The 21,546-nt window shown below is 41.9% G+C and overlaps 1 protein-coding gene across 4 annotated transcripts in view; it reads left to right on the plus strand.

Moving 5' to 3' along the window:
- The window catches only part of RYR3 (ryanodine receptor 3), a 551,601-nt gene that overhangs the window by 385,726 nt on the left and 144,329 nt on the right, over nt 1-21,546 (plus strand). For all 4 annotated transcript variants that reach the window (XM_073012013.1, XM_073012015.1, XM_073012014.1 and 1 more), the window contains exon 43: nt 5,203-5,338. In XM_073012013.1, coding sequence (XP_072868114.1) covers nt 5,203-5,338 — 136 coding nt within the window. The remainder of the gene's footprint in view (nt 1-5,202; nt 5,339-21,546) is intronic.

Here is a 21,546-nt window from a genome sequence, read left to right on the forward strand (position 1 = left end):
GCTCCTACTCATTGTGTTACAGGAGGTCACCGTAGAGCCAAGAGTGGTGGAAACCACTGGAGCGTGTTAGGCAAAGGGGCAACACGGTACGATTCGTATGTTAGAAAACACCCCAGTTTCAGTAAGATGAACTGATTGGAACAGAAATAAGTCCTGAGGCAAGGCGGAGAGTTTATGCGGTAATCAAAGCCCAAGACTGTGCTGGCTTCAATTCATATTGATGCAGTGGGTGTGAGAAGTGTTTGAAGCCAGGGGACCTATCTGTCAGAGGACAAATGGCAGCCATGAATTCGATGTCAGTTCAGCCCGTGTTTTCCTCTAAGGAGTGCAGGAGGTAGAGCAGATCTGAGGAGGCCGGCCATGAGTCTGGGTTCTGTCAAGTTTAAGGAGCCCCCAGGCTCCCAAATGGCAGTGCCAAGTAGGGAGTTGACTGCGTGGCAGCAAATCTCAGGAGAGCTCTCTGAGCTGCAGAGGGAGTGCACAGAGGATGGCTGAAGCTCTGGGGGTACATGAGGCGACTCCGGCGGCTGGTCTGGAGCAAGAAGAGAAGCATAGCCAGGCCAGAGCCCTGAGGACCGCCAGCATATTTAAGGGAGTCACCGAGGAAAAGGCACCAACAAAAAACATGAGGAGGAGCAGCCAAGAGGATGAGAAAACCCGGAAAATGTAGTGTCTGAGAAGCCGAGAGGGAACACTGAGAAATAAATACGTAGTTTTTTCTTCCTGTCATGCAGTGAAGGTGAGTTGGCTCAAAGAAGACAGGGTGAGGAACGAGAGAGAGGGGATGTCTTGATGAAACGATGATGGCAGCAGACGGCCTTCCTCTGGCTGAGGCAGCCGCACAGACCACATAGATTTACCGCTCACGAAGATTCTGCTGTTTCAGGCCTTGGCAGAGAATCATTGGCCAAGCTGCAAAACCATGTCTGATCTATTAAGATGAGATGATAATTACCCACCAATAATTCATTGACATTTTTGAGTTAGTAAATTCCATTTCAAATGCATTCAACTGATAATTACCGAGGGCTTATCATGAACCAGACAGACAAAACGCCCGTGTTTATGCAGCGTATTTCTAATGGGAGGAACCCATATTTCTAATGGGTTGTAGTAAGAGAGGATATTACTTTGCTGGGGCTGCCAGAACAAAGTACCACAGGTTGGGTGACATAAACATCGGAAATGTATTTTCTCACAGTTCTGGAAGTTCGAAGTCCACGATCAAGGTCTGGGCAGATTTGGTTTCTTCTGAGGCTTCACTTCCCTGCTTGCAGATGGCCACTGTTTTGCCGTGTCCTCACGTGGTCTTTTCTTTGTGTGCACGTATCCTTGGTATCTCTCTCTGTGATCAGATTTCCTCCTCTTTAAGGACATGACCCCAACAACTCAGTTTAACTTGGTCACCTCTTTACAGCTCCTATCTCCAAATACAGAAACATTCTGGGATACTGGCAGTTAGGGCTTCCACATGTGACATTTGGGGGAGACCATTTAGCCCGTGACAGACGGAGTTTGTCTCTGAGTTGGTCATTTTATTTTGTTCTTTAAAGTATTTTGAAATATCAAAGAGACATTTTTAGAATAATATTTTGAGGTGGCAAATAAATTTAAGTAAAAGTATTTTTATGATTTTGTCAGATTCAGTAAATTTTTCCAGTGGACTTATAAATCATTATTTTCCTTATAAATCATTATTTTCCTTAGAAATCATTATAAGGAAATGATGAGTCCCTTATAAATCATTAAGTTAAAAGCAGGAATCAAGGAAAGAATCTATTTACTGACCTTATCAAATACGATATTTATCAAACAACCCCATTACATAATAGAAGAACCTTGCTTTTTAATATTCTTTTAAAAGAGGATAGATGCGGTGGCTCATGCCTGTAATCCCAGCACTTCAGGAAGCTAAGGCAGGTGAATCATTTGAGGTCAGGAGTTCAAGACCAGTCTGTCCAACATGGCGAAACCCCATCTCTACTAAAAAGCAAAAATTAGCCAGGAGTGGTGGTGGGTGCCTGTAGTCCCAGCTACTCAGGAGGCTGAGGCAGGAGAATTGTTTGAACCTGGGAGGCAGAGGTTACAGTGAGCCGTGATCGTGCCACTGCACTCCAGCCTGGGAGCCTGGGTGACAGAGCGAGACTCCATCTCAAAAAAAAAAAAAGTCTGTTAAAAGAAGTCCCAGTCAATATAAGTTAGGGTTAACTTTAATAAGTCCTCCCAGCTGCAAAAGGAGTAAGTGAAAATGACCAGACCAGACGGAAATGTTAGGCCCTGTAGGCCTGTGTTGTGAAGGATACCATCTACCTCCTACATATGCACACCGAGACTCAAGCACCATGCCACTGTCAGTGCCTTGCATGAGAGCTTCCATCAATGCCGTGTCTATTCATGGGCTCTACTTCTAGTGGGAGAGACCTCAGCCAAACTCTACTATTCATACATTTAGATGGCAGTAAATAGCTCAGTGTTTCAGGTGGCGTGATGATAACCCATGCTTGTGTGAAAGCGGCTGAATGCGTCTTCTTTGACAAGGCAAATAACACAAGGTTTTGAACTCCCTATTCTGTTCTCAGCCCCAGTTCATCTTTTGAAACAGTGTTGCTCAGCAAAGACATGGAGCCTCCATTGGAAGAAGTCAGATGTGATGAATGCAGGCTAGCAAGCTGGGAGAGGGGAGAAATGGGCACTTGAGGAAATCTGTAAAAGAGGAGGTTTGCCGCACCGTTTTCAAGTAATTGGGGTGGCTTAGCACACTGCCATAGACTTTATTCAGCCCAGTGTCAGGAAATTACCCAAGTTTGTTTCACAGGAAAGAACAGCAAAGGACTGCTATGCTGGGATTTCTCCCTTCTATTGATCACGACAGAAATTAGGTCGTTGAGGATTGAACAGTAGCCACACCCCAACACATACACATACGTACACATGCAAACACACACACACACACTCACTCTCTCTCTCTCTCTCTCTCTCTCTCTCTCTCTCTCTCTCTCTCTCTCCCCCTTTCTCTCATGGGCAATTATAGCAGCCTATGAAATATCTGCACCTGCAATCTTGAAAACTCTGCCCAATTCTGGCCCTTATTGATGCTTCCCTGACATTTTAAAGACAAAATCAAATCTGAACTCTAAACAGAATATTATCTTTACTGGTTTAAGAAGGAAAAAGTGTGGTGACAGATTCTTGCTGAGTTTTCCCTTGTTTTTATTATACTCGCAAAATAGAATATTTGACGTCAGTAAATAGCTGATTCATTGAACAAACGTTTATTGAACAGCTACTATGTGCTAGGCCCCGGGGGTTAAAAAAATTCTTAAAAACACCATCCCTGACTCTGAGGATTTTGGAGCACTGTGGATTCTCCTCTTCTCTGTGTATACATAAAATATGAAAGATGAAATTAGCAACTGCGTTTTTTAAACAAGGTGTATTTGCCAGGCTTTTTGCCTGATAGCTGCTGAAACATAGAGCAGAATCTAAAATCATCTATAAGATCCTAGCACAGAGATCTCATGATGAGTGTCTAGTAACCTGGAAGCAAAGAGATCACCACCAATCCCAGTCCTTAATGGACGAGGATCTCTTTTTCTGGCTTTGGACAGCTGTTGTGGATGCAGAACGAGAGTAGACTCCTCTGATTACTCAGGGGCCCACTCTGGGTCAATCAGTGACTGAATATTGTGGCCTTGCAATACCATGGCCAAATGAACATGGGCGGCCCCCAGTGGCCCTTCTTTTTCTGCCCTGTTATCTCCCCAGATGTATGCTAGCTAGGCTTATTTTTAAATGACAGCTCCCTCTCGCCAGAACTGGAAAAACCAGACACTGACAGTACATGGTGTGTTCCTACATAACAATGATAATCAATCTCGTTAATTACGTGGAAACAAAAAATGAATTGGAGGCTCTTTCTAGCCTCTAGGGAAATGGAAGCCTTTCAGTTCTTAGAATTTCACAGGCCTCATAGCTATCTAGTAAAAAAAAAAAAAAAAAATTGAGCAGTTCTTTTTTTGTTTCTTATATATGTGTAAGATTTATTTTTAAATTTTGTTAAAATATACAAAATATATATTTTACGATCTTGAAATTTTTTAACTGTATATGTAGTATTCAGTACTTTTGAACTGTCACCACCATCTATCTCCATAACTCTTTCCATCTTGTAAAACTGAAATTCTAGATCCATTTCACAATAACTTTCCATTCTTCCCTCCCCTCCCCCAAGTCCCTGGCAACCGCCATTCTACTTTGTCTTTGTGGGTTTTACTACTCGCATTACCTCATAAGAATGGAATGATACAGTATTGGTCAGTTTGTGTCCGGAGCTGCGTGCCCCGGCCATAGCGAGTAATTATTGACGATTAGACGCCTGAGCTCTATTCATTTCCACCTCTCACCTCCTTCCCAGATTTGTCTTTTTCCCTGTATTAAATACCTCACACAAGATGGCGCTCTTCCTGCTTCTTCTTCACCCCTCTTTCCCGCGCGCGCGAAAATTGTTACTTCGTAGCAAAATGGTTACTTCCTAGCGCAGGCACAACATGACGACCCACCGTTGAAACCGAAACCTGCCTGGCCGCGCCCTCTGAAATGAGATCATTTCTGCCTTGGCCCAACCCCTTCCTCTCCAAGTGTATATAAGGCACTGCATTACTGCCATTAAACGAGACTTGATCAGAGCACTGTCTTGTCTCCATTTCTCGTGTCTCTTGTTCCCCAAATTCCCACTCCCTCCTCCAGGGCCTGCTTCGACGATCCCGCGGGCCGGGATAAGTTTGTGACTGGCTTATTTCACTTAGCGTGTGTCCTCAGCGTTCATCACATTGTAGCATATATCAAAATTCTGTTCCTATTTAAGGCTGAATATCCCATTGTACGTATGTATCACATTTTGCTTATTCATTCATTCATCCTTCAATGGCCACGTGGGCTGCTTCCATATTTTAACTTTCAATTATTTGGGGGTATATACCCAGAACTGGAATTGCTGGATCATATATTAATTCTGATTTTAATTTTCTGAGGATCTCTAGTACTGTTTTCCACAGTGGCTGTACCATTTTACATTCTCACCAGCAGTGCACAAGAGTTCCAACTTCTCCACATCCTCAACCATCACTTGTTATTTTTTGAGGTGTATTTTTTAATAGCCATCCTAATGCGTATGAGAGAACACTTTTGTACTATTTCTGGCAGGTGGTGACCTACTTGGCAGGCTGTGGCCTACAGAGCTGCCCCATGCTTCTGGCCAAAGGATACCCTGATGTTGGCTGGAACCCCATTGAAGGGGAACGCTACCTGTCCTTCCTGAGGTTTGCCGTCTTCGTGAACAGTGAGTGCCACATTTTTCCATACCTTTTATACCCAGAATAGCATGATCATGGATACGTACAAGGAAAAGGATACCTTTCCATTGCTTCTGATCCAAAAATAGGGGTTTGGTGGCTGGCAAGAGAAATCTCAGAGAATCAGGCCAGATAAGGATAAAGAGTAGAGTCCAGTGAACAGAGCACTGAGCATTAGTCCCAGATCCAGCAAGAAACTCACTGCCTGAGGTTGGACGTGTCATCTCTCTGCACTGTAAAAGGGGGCCTTATGAGTATCATAGTTGATACCTCACCTGTTTCACAGAGCTAAATGCATATGTGCATCTAGATCCCTGGACTGTTCGATGGATGGATGGATGGATGGATGGATGGATGGATGGATGGATGGATGGATAAAATCAAGTATAACTGAGTAGCCGTAAAAGATAAGTAAACTCCCAGGAGAAAAGAATTGCTATAGCAACCCTAAATATTATTCTTCATAATACAATCTACCTCCCATTTATAGTGAATTCCAACACTACCAGAATTCTTTAGTTGCACTGGAATGATATGCTGAATATTATGTAAAATAAGTGGGGTACTTTCTTGAAAATGAGCCTTGTCTCCAAGAATTTTTGTTATAATACTAATTCACTTGTATTGACATTATAGTTATAGTCCCTCTGTCATTTCTCAGTTTGGGGTTCCGGGCTAAAAAATTGCACTAAGCAGGTTAGGTGATCTCAAAGAGAGATTGCAGCTAACACACAATCATGCCAATTATTCTAAGTATAAGAATTTGTCTCAAAATATGTTGACATAATGTGATCATTATATTCCCATGTGCTTTTTCTTATTGTCTTTCTACCCTCCCATTTCACCTGCTTACTTTTCTTCACCATACTATGCTATAGTCTTAATATTTAAATGTTTTCTTTTCTCCTTGTCCAGGTTAGATTTCAGGCCTTGAGGTGGTTGTGTTTTATTCCCCCGGGACCCACCCACCCAACTTCCTAACCAACTCTCTCTGCTTCTCTCCATGTATTCATCACTGCATCCTTCTGTGTTTATCACCAGCTTTGTTAACCTCCATTTTCTTCTCTCGGGGGCAGTTTTAGAGTAACTTCTAATAGCCTGGTTCACTTTGTATCCAAATTATCACATGTCCAGAATTAATGCAGAGTTAATGTAGGAGTAAAGCAAATTTGTGGGTGTATGAACTGGATATTAATAATTTATACAGCTCGCCGAATTACGTAAATAGATTGTTTGCAGACAAATCCGATCAAGGCAGGACCAATTTATTCATCTTGGTCACCTTCACAGTCAAGATCAAGAGCTTTTTGAGTCATTTTATGAGACCATCTACCTGGATTGTGGAGGTAAAGGAATCCACTGGCTCTTGTCCTACCCAGACTGCCTAAATTCTAACACTTGCTTTTGTGGGTTAGGTACACCCGTTTTGAACTAAACTCCAGACCAAAATGTTTGGTCCACTCCTTTTGTTTTCAGATCATTTTATATCTTTTCAATATATTTTTTGCACTACAATTTTATAATGCAACAAACTCTGGCAAACTGACCCATCAATAGAAATGTTTGTGGGTTTTAGTTTAATGTTTATTTTGTCTCTGTAATAATGTTATATATATAAAGTTTCGATGCCGCAAAAGAGATAGCACTTGAATATAAAATTTTCTTTTTAATTCTCAGCAAGGCAAGGTACTTCCATAGAAGGGTGCACCCTTACAGATGGAGCAATGGTGAGCGCACATTTGGACAAAGCAGGGCAAGGGGTTCTTATTCCTGATGCACGTGGCGCCTGCTGCTGTGTCATTCCCCTATTGGCTAGGGTTAGACCACACAGGCTAAACTAATTCCCACTGGCTAATTTAAATAGAATGACAGGGTGAGTGCTTTGGTGGGAGTCAGGACAGAGCAGGTAGCAGGTAATCGGAATGAGTTAGGGTGGAGCAGGTGATCAGAATGATTCAGGGTGGAGTAGGTAATCGAAAAAGGTTGTTTTACTAGGAAGTTTAAAAGTAGAAGGCAAAGTATTGAACATACGGACATATTAATTATTTGAAAAGAAATTTAGAACTCATATCTAACAATAGCCGTGTCTAGTTTTGGCAAAGGATGTCAGCTTCTCCTTTCAAAGAATTTTCAGTCTTTTAAGGGGAGTAGACATGGACGGAGATCACTACAATAAAAGTAAGTGGAGTAAGGCAGGGAGAGAGCACTGAAGGGGTTCAAGAGGGTAAACTTATTGAGGAGATCAGAAAAGGCCTAATGGAGGAGGTGATGTTAGAGATAAGCTTTGAAAGGTCGAGTTTCCAAATACATAGATTCAGTTGAGGAGCAGCCTGTACAGTGGCTCAAAGGCTAAAGCATGCTGTGCTCAGGAAACCTAGTGCTATGGTTTAAATGTGTCCCCTAAAAAGCATGTTTTAGAAACAATCCCACGAGTTGGGAGATGGGGCCTAATTGGAGGTGTTAGGTCATGAGGACCTAACACCTCATGAATGGATCAATGCCCATTATAAAATGGCTTGAGGCCACAAGTTCAATATCTTGCTTTCTTGTGCACACTCTCTTGCCATGTGATGCCTTCTGCCGTGTTATGATGCAGCAAGAAGGCCCATAACAGATGTACCCCCTTGATGTTGGACTTCTCAGCCTCCAGAACCATGAGCCAAATAAACCTCTGTATTTTATAAATTACCTAGTCTTTGATATTCTGCTATAGCAGCACAAAACAGACTAAGATGCCCAATGATCTGTCAGTCTGGAGGGTAGCTGTGTGGATGGCAGTGGTAAGACATGAGGTTTAAAAGGTAGGTGGTTATAATGGGAAAAACCTAAATGCCAAGTTGAAAATTTAGTATTGATTCAGTGTGTAGAGAACTGCAAAACTTTTTAACAAAAGAGAGACTGATGGGTTGATACCAACTCATGGGTTCTATGCTCAGGTTAGAATAATGAGTTTATAAATTATTAGGGTGTGGGTAAAAGGGACTGGAAGAGATACATTTCAAAGAAATTACAGAGGTAGAATTCATAGGACTGTATTAGGCCATTCTTGCATTGCTATAAATAAATACCTGAGACTTGATAATTTATTAAGAAAAGGGGTTTAATTGGCTCACAGTTCTGCAGGCTTTATAGGAAGCATGGTGCTGGTATCTACTAAACTTCTGGTGAAGACTCAGGGAGCTTCTGATCATGGCAGAAGGCAAAGATGGAACAGGCATGTCACATGGTGAAAGCAGGAAGAAGAGAGAGAGAGAGTGGAAAGGCTGGAGGTGCCATACCTTTTTTTTTTTTTTTTTTTTTTTGAGACAGGGTCTTGCTCTGTCACCCAGGCTGGAGTGCAGTGGTGCAATCTCAGCTCACTGCAGCTTCAACCTCCCAGGCTCGAGCAATCCTCCCATCTCAGCCTTCCAAGTAGCTGGGACTATAAGTATGCCAGTGAATCTACCATCCTGGGGTCTGGAGAGTGGTAGTCCCCTCCCCACAGCTCCACTAGGCAGTACCCCAGGAGGGACTCTGCATGGAGCCTCCAACCCCATATTTCCCCTCTGTACTGCCCTAGTAGAGGTATTCTGTGGAGCTCCACCCCTGCAGCAGGATTCTGCCTGAGGACCCAGGCTTTTCCACACATCCTCTGAAATCTAGGTGGAGGCTAACAAGTGTTCTCCACTATTGCATTTTGCATACCTACAGGCTTAGCACTACATGGAAGCTGCCAAGAGTTATGGCTTGTGTTCTCCGAAGTGGCAGCCCAAGCTATAGCTGGGCCCATTTGAGCCACAGCTAGAGTTGGAGCAGCCAGGATATATGGGGAGCAATGTCATGAGGCTGCCCTGGGGCTTGGCCCACAAATTAATTCTTCCCTCCTAAGCTTCTGGGTCTGTGATGGGCGGGGCTGCCTTTGAGGCATTTTCTCTGAAATGCCTTTGAGGCCTTTTCCTCATTGTCTTGGATATTACCGCTTGGCTCCTTTTTAGTCATGCACATATCTCTAGTAAGTAGTTGCTCTACATCCCGCTTGATTTCCTCTTCTGAAAAAACTTCTTTCTCTGCCACATGGCCAGGTGCAAATTTTCCAAACTTTTACACTCTGCTCTTGTTTAAATAAATTTCCAACTTTAGGTCATTTCTTCATTCTCACATCTGAACACAGGTTGTTAGAAGCAGCCATGCCACTTCTTGAACACTTTGCTGCTTGGAAGTTTCTTCCACCAGGATACCCTAGGTCATCACTCTCAAGTTCAAACTTCCACCAATCCCTAAGGCATGAACACAATGCAGCCAAGTTCTTTGCTAATGCATAATATGCATGATCTTTGCTCCAATTCCAAATAAGTTCCTGATTTCCATCTGAAACATCAGCAGCTTGGACTTCACTGTCAGCATTTTGGTCACAACCATTTAACTAGTCTTCAAGAAGTTCTAAACTTTCTGTCATTTTCTTCTGAGCCCTTCAAACGCTTTCAATCTCTGCTGCCTACTCAGTTCTGAAGCTGCTTCCACATATTCAGGTGTCTTTATAGCAATACCCCAGTCTTTGATACAAATTTTCAGTATGAGGCCATTCTTGCATTGCTATAAAAAAAAAAAAAAAACTGAAACTGGGTGATTTATTAATAAAAGAAGTTTAATTGGCTCATGGTTCTGCAGGCTTCACAGGAAGCATGGTGCTAGCATGTGCTTGGCTTCTGGTGAAGCCTCTGGGAGCTTTCAATTATGGCAGAAGGTGACGGGGGAATAGGCACATCCTATGGTGAAAGCAGGTGTAAGGCAAGGGGGAGGTGCCACACCTATAAATGGCCAGATCTCTTAAGAACTCACTATCATGAAGACAGTACCAAGCTGTGAGGGATCTGCCCCCATGATTCAAACACCTCCCACCGGGCCCCACCTCCAGCACTGGGGATTACAGTTCAACATGAGATTTGGGCAGGGACAAATATACAAACTATATCAAGAACTGAATGGTGATGATGATGGCTGAGCCTAGATATGTTAAGAGAAAAGGAACAGAGGTCACATTGAAGCTTAGAGATTTTTGAGGGTAGAGGGAAAGAAATAAAGATGTCAGAAGAAGCAAAATGTTTTGAGATGGAAGGTAATCAGCTTGGCTTGGGTCACATTGTATTGATTTTTCTGTGTACAGTACCCATATAGAGATACCCTTAATTGAATTTATAGGATAGAAATCTGTCAATCAACAGATTAGAACGAAGTAGATTTGCAGTCCATCGGTAGCTCAAATACTTCACAGTAGGTTGCCACAGGCAAAGGCATGAAAAAAATATGGAGAGTATGAAAAAGAAAAAAGAATATTTCTTAATATTTAGGAGGAGGAATAGTGGCTCAATCACAACAGAATGTTACGGAGGAGCTTGGGCTAGAGAGTGGAGTATCCTGGGTTCGAATTTGGCTCTATCATTTGCTAATTGTGTGAATTTAAGCAAGTTAGTCAAAATACCTAACCCCAGTGCTTTTTCATATGTAAAACAGAGATGATGATAATGTATGCCTCACGGAGTTGTGAGGCTTAAATGAAATAATCCCTGGAAAACTCAGATTAGCCCAGTGCCGGAAACCTTATAAACTTGCAGTTATGATCGTTGTTGTTCATGATCTTTATGAGAGTGGTAGGGCATTTGAAATGGGAAAATTGTAACAAATAGATTTCTTTGGGATCTCAAAGCCCTTTATAAGTCCTTATGTCCAAAAGGTGATTCAAAAGGATTTTCTGGATACTTTTGTGACCTCTGCTCAGCAATGAAAGATCAAAGTGATATAAGATACAAGATGATGGGAGCATTCATGGTAGGTGGTGATAGATGATGGTGGGTGATAGGGGTGTTCATGGTGGGTAATGGTGAGTGGTAGTGGGAGCTGTGATAGTGGGTGATGAATGGTGATGATGCTAGTGACAGTGGAATATGATAGTCGGTCAGTGGCTATAGTGAGTTGTAGGGTGATTGAGGTGGGTGGTGGTTAGTGAAGGTAGACGTGGTGGTGGTGGGTAATGATGATGGTGATGATGGGATAGGATGGTTGGATGGTGCATGGTCATACAGGGTTGTAAGGGTGAGTGGTGAATGACGGTGAGTGATGATGAGGGTGGTGAAGATTGTGGTGAGGATGATAACAGCTAACACTTACTTAGCATTTACCATGTGCCAGGCACTGTTCAAAACACTTTTACATATATTAACATAAATTGTATGACAATCCAATGAAGGAAGCATCTTAGTCTGTTCAGGCTGCCGTAACAAAATACCATAGACAAGGTAGCTTATAAACAACATAAATTTATTTCTTACACTTCTGAAAACTAGGAAGTCCAGGATCAAGGTGCTGGCAGATTCAGTGTCTGGTGAGGTTTCTGGTTCATAGATGGTGCCTTCTCATTGTGTTCTCACATGGTGGAAGAGGCAAGGCAGCTCTCTGGGGCCTCTTTTATAATGGCACAAATCCCGTTCATGAGGGCTGTGCCCTTATGACTTAATCACCCACCAAAGGCCCTACTGTCTAATATTGTCACCTTGACAGTTGGGATTTCAACATGAATTTTGGAGTGTGGGGAGATACAAATATTCAGACCACAGCAGGTGGATACAATTATCTTCATCTTATAGATGAAGACCCTGAAGCTTAGATTAAATACCTTGCCCAGAGTCTCATAGGTAGTAGAAAGTAAAGCCAGAAATTGAATCAAGCAGTTTGACTCCAGAGGCCAAATTTTATGAACCGTTGTACACCATTGTCTTCCTGTCTCCCTAATGAACAAGGAAAAACAACATTTTCTCCTTTGAGCTTGTCAAAAATTGTGATATTATTTAATCACTGTTTGGTGCTAATTTAAAAAATTTTAAGCCAAATCCAAACTTTTAGTATATCAAAATAATGGAATTAGAAAACTCTTTCCAATATTATTTTACTATTATTTCTTAATGTTTATAGTAAATCTTCTTAAATATTTGTCTTTAAGAAAATGTTTTAAGGCATATAATTTGCTTCTCTTTATTTTTATCAGCTGTTGAGAAGTCTTAGGTTGTGTTTAACTCTGGAAGTGATTAAGTCAGTAACCTTCTGTTTTCCTGGCAGTTGCAAACACTGTAGCCAGGCTAAGCACAGGTGTGTTTGGGTGCCTGTGATTAATCCCTTCCTATTGTAGATTCTGAGAAGGAAAAGATTTCCTATCCACAAGAAGAAGGGAAAAGTTATTCTGTGTTTTCTTAGCGTCCTTGGAGAGGTACAGTGATATCTTCCCCAGACTACAAACTTAGTTTAAGGAACATAATGTCTCCTAGTTTTGCTGAATCTGCTCTCCTAGATAGATTTATTGTCAGCGGGCATAACTTGGGCATCCATCATGTGACATATGAAGAGTCTATGAGGGGCTATGAAACGTGATGCTCTAGAAGTCCTGCCCAGAAGTCACTTCCTGCAACTCAAAGCAGGAAACAGAGAAAACCCAAGTACAGTGATCAGAAACATGTGTGGAATAATTACTAAAAACTTTATAATCAACCACACCTACCTACATAGTGACACATGGGACTGTTGGCATGCCAAAATGATGGTGTTTGTTGGAATCTGGTAGAATTCGTCAAGGGATGCATAAGGAAGAAGGCAAGTGTTGAAAAACATCTTGAAATAAATGGATATAGTTTAACAGAGTCCTATAGGGGGAGCATATGGATAGACTGTTGTGCTGGGAGACATACATCTTTTAGGGTTGAGAGTACAAAGTGTCATCTCAGCTTTGAAGGTCATATAAGGTGTAGACACTTAAGAATCATCTGGTTTATTTCTGCCCTTGTGTTCATGTTTTTAGAGTCAGAAAGGGCATGTTAACCATTCTTCAGTGTGATTGGTACTAGACTAGGCATGGTTAGGGCTAAATGTGTGAGACATAGTTTTGTTCTCAAATTTATAAACAGTTGAAAAAATTCAACAAACTCTTGAAAAATTAACCAATGGCAAAAGATTTAAATAACAGTTTAAGACAAATAGGAACAACATTGCAATATTGTGCTTAGGAGACACATCATGCTAGAGTGATAAGGTAGAATATAAGGTACATTTGAGATATGGCTAGTTGCAGTTGGATTCTTAACATCTATATTATACCTTTGTACTAACTATAAGGTATCTAAGTCCACTTATACTGCAGTAACAAAATGCCTGAGACTGGATAATTTATAAAGACAGAAATTTATTTCTCACAGCTCTGAAGACTGGGAAGTTCAAGAACAAGGCACCGGTAGGATTGATGTCTGGGAGGGCTGCTGTCTGCTTCCAAGATAGTACCATGTTGCTGCTGCATCTGGAGAGGAGGAACACTGTGTACTCACATGGCAGAATCAGTTGAAGGGCAAGAGAATATCCCTTCAATTTTAAACCCTTGTATAAGTGTACTAATCCCACTCATGCGGGCAGAGATCCTTATAACTTAATCACCTCCCAAAGTCCACACCTCTTTTTTTTTTTTTAATTATGCTTTAAGTTCTAGGGTACATGTGCACAACATGCAGGTTTGTTAAATATGTATACATGTGCCATGTTGATGTGCTGCACCTGTCAACTTGTCATTTACATTAGGTATTTCTCCTAATGCTATCCCTATCCCCTCCCCCACCCCACAACAGGTCCTGGTGTGTGATGTTTCCCATCCTGTATCCAAGTGTTCTCATTGTTCAGTTCCCACCTATGAGTGAGAACATGCAGTGTTTGGTGTTCTGTCCTTGTGATAGTTTGCTCAGAATGATGGTTTCCAGCTGCATCCATGTCCCTACAAAGGACATGAACTCATCCTTTTTCATGGCTGCATACTATTCCATGGTGTATATGTGCCACATTTTCTTAATCCAGTCTATCATTGATGGACATTTGGGTTGGTTCCAAGTCTTTGCTATTGTGAATAGTGTAGCAATAAACATACGTGTGCATGTGTCTTCATAGCAGCATGATTTATAATCCTCTGGGTATATACCCAGTAATGGGATTGCCGGGTCAAATGGTATTTCTGGTTCTAGATCCTTGAGGATTTGCCACACTGTCTTCCACAATGGTTGAACTAGTTTACACTCCCACCAACAGTGTAAAAGTGTTCCTATTTCTCTACCTCCTCTCCAGCACCTGTTGTTTCCTGATTTTTTAATGATTGCCTTTCTAACTGGTGTGAGATGGTATCTCATTGTGATTTTAATTTGCATTTCTCTGATGGACAGTGATGATGAGCATTTTTTCATGTGTCTGTTGGCTGCATAAATGTCGTCTTTTGAGAAGTGTCTGTTCATATCCTTTGCCCACCCAAAGGCCACACTTCTTAATACTGTTTAATGTGGTTTGGATGTTGTCTCCTCTAAATTTCATGTTGAATTGTCATCCCTAATGTTGGAAGTGGGGCCTGGTGGGAGGTGTTTGGATCACGGGGGCAGATGCCTCTTGGCTTGGTGCTGTCCTCACACTAGTGAGTTCTCATAAGCTCTGGTTGCTTAAGTGTGTGGTACCTTCCTCCCACTCTTTCTTTCCTTCTCTGTATGTGAGACACCTGCTCCCCCTTCACCTTCTGCCATGAGTAAAAGCTTCCCGAGGCCTTACCAGAAACCAAGCGGTTGCTAGCACCATGTTTCCTGTATAGCCTGCAGAAACAATGAGCCAATTAAACCTCTTTTCTTTTTCTTTTTTTTTTTTTTCTTTTGAGATGGAGTCTTGCTCTGTCACCCAGGCTGGAGTGCAGTGGTGTGATCTCAGCTCACTGGAAGCTCCGCCTCCCGGGTTCACGCCATTCTCCTGCCTCAGCCTCCCGAGTAGCTGGGACTGCAGGCGCCCGCCACCATGCCCAGCTAATGTTTTGTATTTTTAGTAGAGACAGGATTTCACCATGTTAACCAGGATGGTCTGGATCTCCTGACCTCGTGATCCACCTACCTCAGTCTCCCAAAGTGCTAGAATTAAAGGCATAAGCCACCACCCCCAGCCTAAACCTCTTTTCTTTATAAATCACTCAGTCTCAGGTATTTCTTTATGGCAATGCAAGAATGACCTAACACACTGTTGCATTAGGGATTAAGTTTCAATGTAAGTTTTGGAGAGGGCACCATCATTCAAGCCATAGTATAAAGCTTGTACAATCTTGCATATACCCCACCTTCTTCATTCTCCCACTGGACTTCCTGGAATCTTTACACCTGAGAAAAGGAAAGGAAATCTATCAGATAGGTAAAGGGCTTATAGTGACAGAGGCAAGGAAATGTGCCTCCATCTGTAAAAATTCAAAGTGAAACAGCATCAAAGTCCAGAAATAAGTAGATAGTCAAAACACTACCAGTAATAGAAAATAAATTCCTCAAATAAAGAAGCCAATGGCAAGCCTAGGCCAAGAGCACCAAAATGAGGAAAGTTGGCTGGGGTGAAAGGATGTCAACTACATTCTTTTCACCCTGAGTGAATTTCTCAGCAGCTTGCCTCCAAGCCCCCGGTGGGATTCCAGCGGTAGTGGAACTGAGTATCTTGGCAGTGGACTCAAAAGTCCAGAACCTTGTCAATTTAAAAAACAAAATTAAAAAAAAGTCCAGAACCTACTTAATATATGTATGTGGGTCTCATCAACCATTTCATGGATAAGAGTAGTAGACGAAGCCTGATACTTCAATAAAACTATGGAATTAAGCTGAATGAAACAAAAACAAATCTGCTTCATCAACATTATTCACACAATGGCAGTATTATGACCCTTGTGCTCATCAGAGGCTGATTTTCATCATCTTGTTGAGAATGCCCATATTTTGTCAGAGCACACCTCAATTCTGACGCCAGGTTTCTATTGCATTCAAGTTTTATTTGGCATATTTCATGAAAAAGCCACATAGACCCAAACTCTAGACACATGGGCAAAATTTTAGCACAATTCTGTGATTAAATACTAGTCTTCAGAATATCTGGACTACTACTGCGCCATCCACCCTGGCATGATTTCATGCAGTCCCTTGGCTTTGAATTCCATGTATACACTGACAATCCCCAAATGTATTTTGCCAGCTTTGTCGTCTTCCCTGAGCCCCAGACTTGTATATCCTGGTTATCTACTTGGTATTTCTACTTGGAGGTCTCATGTGCATCTTAAATTTTGTACATCTTAAAGCTGAGTATGTAATTACCACCCAAAACCTGTTCTTCCATGAGGATTCTCCATCTCCTTAACTAGCTCCACCAACTTTTCAGATACTCAGACTAAGTCTAGAAAGCATCCTTAAATCAGCTTTTTTCCTTGTTCCCACATTCAGTCCATCAGCAAGTTCTGTTAATTCAGCATCTAAAAGATACCTGAAATCTATCTTCTCTCCATCTCCACTGGCCACTTTCTACTCCAAGTTGTTATTATCTTATACCTGGGCCACTCTAAGTTGCATAGGAACTGAATTCCCTCCTCCTACTCTCTTATATCAGCCCGTATCTGCTACATAATAACTTCATAATCTCAAAGGCATAAAATAATAAGCATTTATTTCTTACATATCTGCAAGCTGGTAGGAAAGCTCTGCTGCAGGTCCACAGGTCTGCTGGGGTGGTTCTGTTCCACTAGTCTCATTCCGGGGTTCAGGCTTGACTGTCCTGGTCACTACTTGTCTGCTGTCTCTAGATCAGTTACTAGCATGTAGTGTGGACTCAATGGATAGTTGAATTCATTAGTAAATGGGCAAACAATTCCTGGTTTGCTCTCTGTGCTATCACGGTGGTTGATAGACACATCTCCAGTTAATCCCTTCCCAGGCGGGAAGGCCCTAAAAAGAAGATGGTTTGTCCTTACTATCTGGACATACCATACTTAGTTCATACAAGTTGCCTGGCACCCTATCAAAGATGGCATTTAGCAAAAAGAGGTGTTGGATCCTGGCCATTATCCTGCCCCTCCGGTTCTCTAAATTAATTAAATGAGTGTGAGTACATTCATTCATGCTGGAGCCCTGTGTTCTCTCTTACTGAGGTGGGACTTGATTATGTTTCTTTAGGACTAATTGAAATCTGAGGTAGTAGATGATGCAGGCTCTTGTAAACAGAGGCTGATAATTGCATGGGATAATGCAACAATGGATAGCCACCTTTGGTTTTCCATCCAGTCATTTCAAGTCTCTACCTTGAGTCTCAGTGAAGTCTATTGACTTATTGAAAAAATGTATTCTTTGAATGCCTGTGATATGCCAGATGTTAGCAAGACCCTTGAGCACACAGTGTTAGGTAATTCAGACACAGGGTCCTGTTCCTATGGCATGTACAGTCTCACGGGGAAAGCAGGCACAAAGGATGAAGACAGGGTGTTTGAGAGGAACAGGTCCTCTGGGGTTCCATGTTTAAGCTCCTCCTGAAGGATGAAACGGAGTTACCGAAGTTGAGGGTTTACACCAAAAGAATGGGAAGAACAGTGTTCCAGACAATGGAACTTTAAAACAGAAACTAGAATTAGAACAGAGAGAGTGAGAAAGTGATGGGCTGAAGATTAAATAATTGTATCCCTGCTAACTGTCCCTGTGGTGAGTATGAGTGTTTTACCAGGGTAAAATGGGGAGAATCATTTCCATTTCCATCCAACTGTTCAGGAGTATCGAAAAGAAAATAGTAACATGAAGACAGTGTTGAAGCCTTTGAAGAAAGGCACTGTGAACATTCCTGCTGTTATTAAGCTCATTATTCATATTAGAACTCAAGCAAAAAGCATTGTTGCAAGCCCTTGGGCAAAACTAGTTTACCTCAAGTCTCTCTCTTCCCTCTTGAAAAATGCCCTCCAGGTCAGTATCTAGCTTTACCACATTGCTACAGGTAATTGGGAAGAGACTGTCTCTCCTTCCTAGTCATGCCATCCTCTCTGCCTTGGGAAGCCTTTGGAAATTCTTTGCGTTGGTCCCGTGTCTAATTAGCAGCAATGGTTACACTTCAGCTCCTTGCTCTTAGAGTGTGCTCTGCATTCTCCACAGATGTCCATAATTCAGTAATCAAGGGCTGGCTTCCTGGGGCACTTGCAGAAACAGACCCAATTAGTTCAGTTCTGAAGGCCTGAGACTCGAATAAAATAAGGCTAATTGGGCAAATGAATTTCAATCGAAAGCTCAATGTAGAACTCACAGTCTGATTTTTCAACTTCTGCGTATTGTGGTTTTAAATCCCACCAACTTCATGCCAGTCACTATGGGGAAAGCTAAGTTGAATTCAACATGCTGGTAAAATCGGTGACTGACCGGCAAGCATTTCCACTAGGTAACTGAAAGAATCTAAGTATAGTATTTAAATAAGCTTGATTAACAGAGTTGGGTTTTTTCCCTCCATTTTTTATATTTAAAATTTCAATGTTTTAGCTTTATTTTTCTTGTAGTGAGAAATTACAACTGAGAGGGCTGATGTGTGTGCTACCTGATAAGTATTGGAGGCCAAAACCATTCGAAAGTAGTGAACTGTGAGATACATCTATATCTGAAACCACTGGCTTTTAACAATGTAGATTCTCCTGGTGCTTTTCTGTAAGTGTCCCTCCTGTGAGTAAACTATATTAGGTATAAACAGTAGGCCCAACTGATAGGAGAGCATGGGCAGAGCACTCAGCATCATACCCTTCTCTGAGGTATCTACAAACTGTACAGTGTCTCTCAACCTCTCCTTGGTTTCTCTTTTTCCAGAATATGTTGATTCTTTCCACCATCCCGTTATTATGATAATTTTACCCTTTTAGTATCTCCTGAGAATTTTCTTCACATGGATTCTTTAGTAAAAACCGATTGTTTTTTGATGTGTGATACATTGGATAGAACTCGAAGACAAAGTTCTTTACAAAAATTTTAGACTCTTGAAGGATCGAGCTATAAAACCATGAATGGAAGCTGATTAACTGTTTAAATTCAGTTTAATAAAATTTTTTCTGGATGGAGCTACACAATTCTAAAACTTAGAGTGGTACATGCTAACAATCTTGGATTTGGCCCACAGTACAAAAGCTTGAGTGATAAAAGAGGATGTCAGCAAGCCAAGCTCTAGGACAGGACCACACCTGTGGTCTGAGGTAGACTCTTCAGGGCTGTGAGACACATTCGCTATGTTCAAGATTGAGTTTAGTTGAGAGGTGAGCCTGAGTTAATTTCAAGCATTCAGACAGCAAACTCACCCCATCCCCATTCCTCTGAGCATAATGGGAGAAATCTCTGCATCTGAGTTAGACTAACAGTCACTCTAAAACCAGATGGAGCATGCATAGCTGAACAGGGGAAAGACCCATTGAGATTGTGCAGTGTGCGTACTCACACAGTGATGAGCTAAAAAGCTGGAACAAGAAGGTAGATTTTTCTGGGTTCTCATTCAGATGCTCTGCCAGGGTGTGGTGGCTCATGCCTGTAATACCAGCACTTTGGGAGGCCAAGGCAGGAGGATTGCTTGAGTCCAGGAGTTTGAGACCAGCCTGGGCAACATGGTGAAACCCTGTTTTTACAAAAAAATACAAAAACAACAACAACAACAGCAATTAGCCAGTTGTGGTAGCATGTGCCTATAGTCTCAGCTACCCAAGAGGCTCAGATGGGAGGATCATTTGAACCCTAGAGGGTGAGGCTACACGGAGCTGAGATCATGCCACTGCACTCCAGCCTGGGTGACAGAGCCAGACCCTGTCTTTTTTAAGAAATGCTTTACACCCAACACTTCTAAGTTGATTCCTAAAATGTTTTATTAAATAGAACTTAAACTGCTAAGATGGTTTCAAAATATGTCTATACATTCTTTGATATTCTTCCCTCCAAAATACAGAGCCTAATTCTCCCTTTACATGTGAGCTGGACTTAGTGACTCACTTCTAATGAATAGGATATAACAGAGTGACAGTAAGTGACCAGGTTGTTAAAGGCAGCTTGGCTTCTGCTCTACTGTCCCTCTGGATAATTTGCTCTGCGGGAAGCCAGCTGCCACATCATGAGAACACTCAAGCAGCCCTATGGAGAGGTCAACATGATAAGAGACTGAGGCCTCCACCCAACACCCAGTGTGCAACTGAGGCCTCCACGCAACGTCCAGTATGCAACTGAGGCCTCTTGCCAACAGCTGTGTGAGTGAACGTGGAAGCTGATGCTCCAGTCCCAGACAGGCTTTCGGAAGACGGCAGCTGCCACCTCATGGGAGATTGCAAGGCAGGACCACCTAGCTTAGCCACTTCAAAATCCCTGGCCTGTACAAATACTGCGAGATAACATTTATTGTTGTAGCCTGCCAATATTTGAGGTCATATTTTGCACAAGAATAAATAATACAACAGCATATCACATTGTAACCTCTGTTATCTCTCAGTTCTCCAAGAAATACCCTATGATTCTGTAGAAAAGTTTTTCTTCAAGCTTGCAATACATAACATCAGCAAGTCTTGCCTTTGAGTACTGGGTTCAGGGATAAATTCTCAGACACAAATGAGGTGCCTCTTATGATTCTGTAGAGAAGTTTTTCTTTAGGCGTTAGCTAACACGACATGAAAAAAGTCTCGCCCTGGAGTCTTGGCTCAGAGATGAATTCTCAGATACAAATTAGGATTTCATCTGAGACAGAGGTATGTTTTTTTATTGAGAATAAAATATTTGACCAAAGGCTAATATCCAGAATCTACAAAGAACTTAAACAAATGTACAAGAAAAAATCAACCCCATCAAAAAGTGGGCGAAGGATATGAACAGACACTTCTCAAAAGAAGACATTTATGCAGCCAACAGACGCATGAGCAAACTATCGCAAGGCCAGAAAACCAAACACTGCGTGTTCTCGCTCATAGGTGGGAATTAACAATGAGAACACTTTGACACAGGATGGGGAACATCACACACCGGGGTCTGTCGTGGGGTGGGGGGCTGGGGAAGGGATAGCATTAGGAGAAATACGTAATGTAAAGGACGAGTTAATGGGTGCCGCACACCAACATGGCACAGACATACATATGTAACAAACCTGTACATTGTGCACATGTACCCTAGAACTTAAAGTATAATTAAAAAAAAAAAAAAAAAAAAGGCTATCCTTAATCACTTTATCAGGAAATGAGGCCCTATCTTCGTTATCTGGTTCATCCAAAAACAAATGCCACAGAATACAATTCTCCAACCTCTGCCTTCCCAGAGAGTGAGTTTAGGAATAACCAATAAAACTTGACCAAGCAGATTCTTCATCTGGATACATGATTCCAAACATG

This window comes from Chlorocebus sabaeus, chromosome 26 (assembly GCF_047675955.1).
Source record: "Chlorocebus sabaeus isolate Y175 chromosome 26, mChlSab1.0.hap1, whole genome shotgun sequence".
Lineage (NCBI taxonomy): Eukaryota > Metazoa > Chordata > Mammalia > Primates > Cercopithecidae > Chlorocebus > Chlorocebus sabaeus.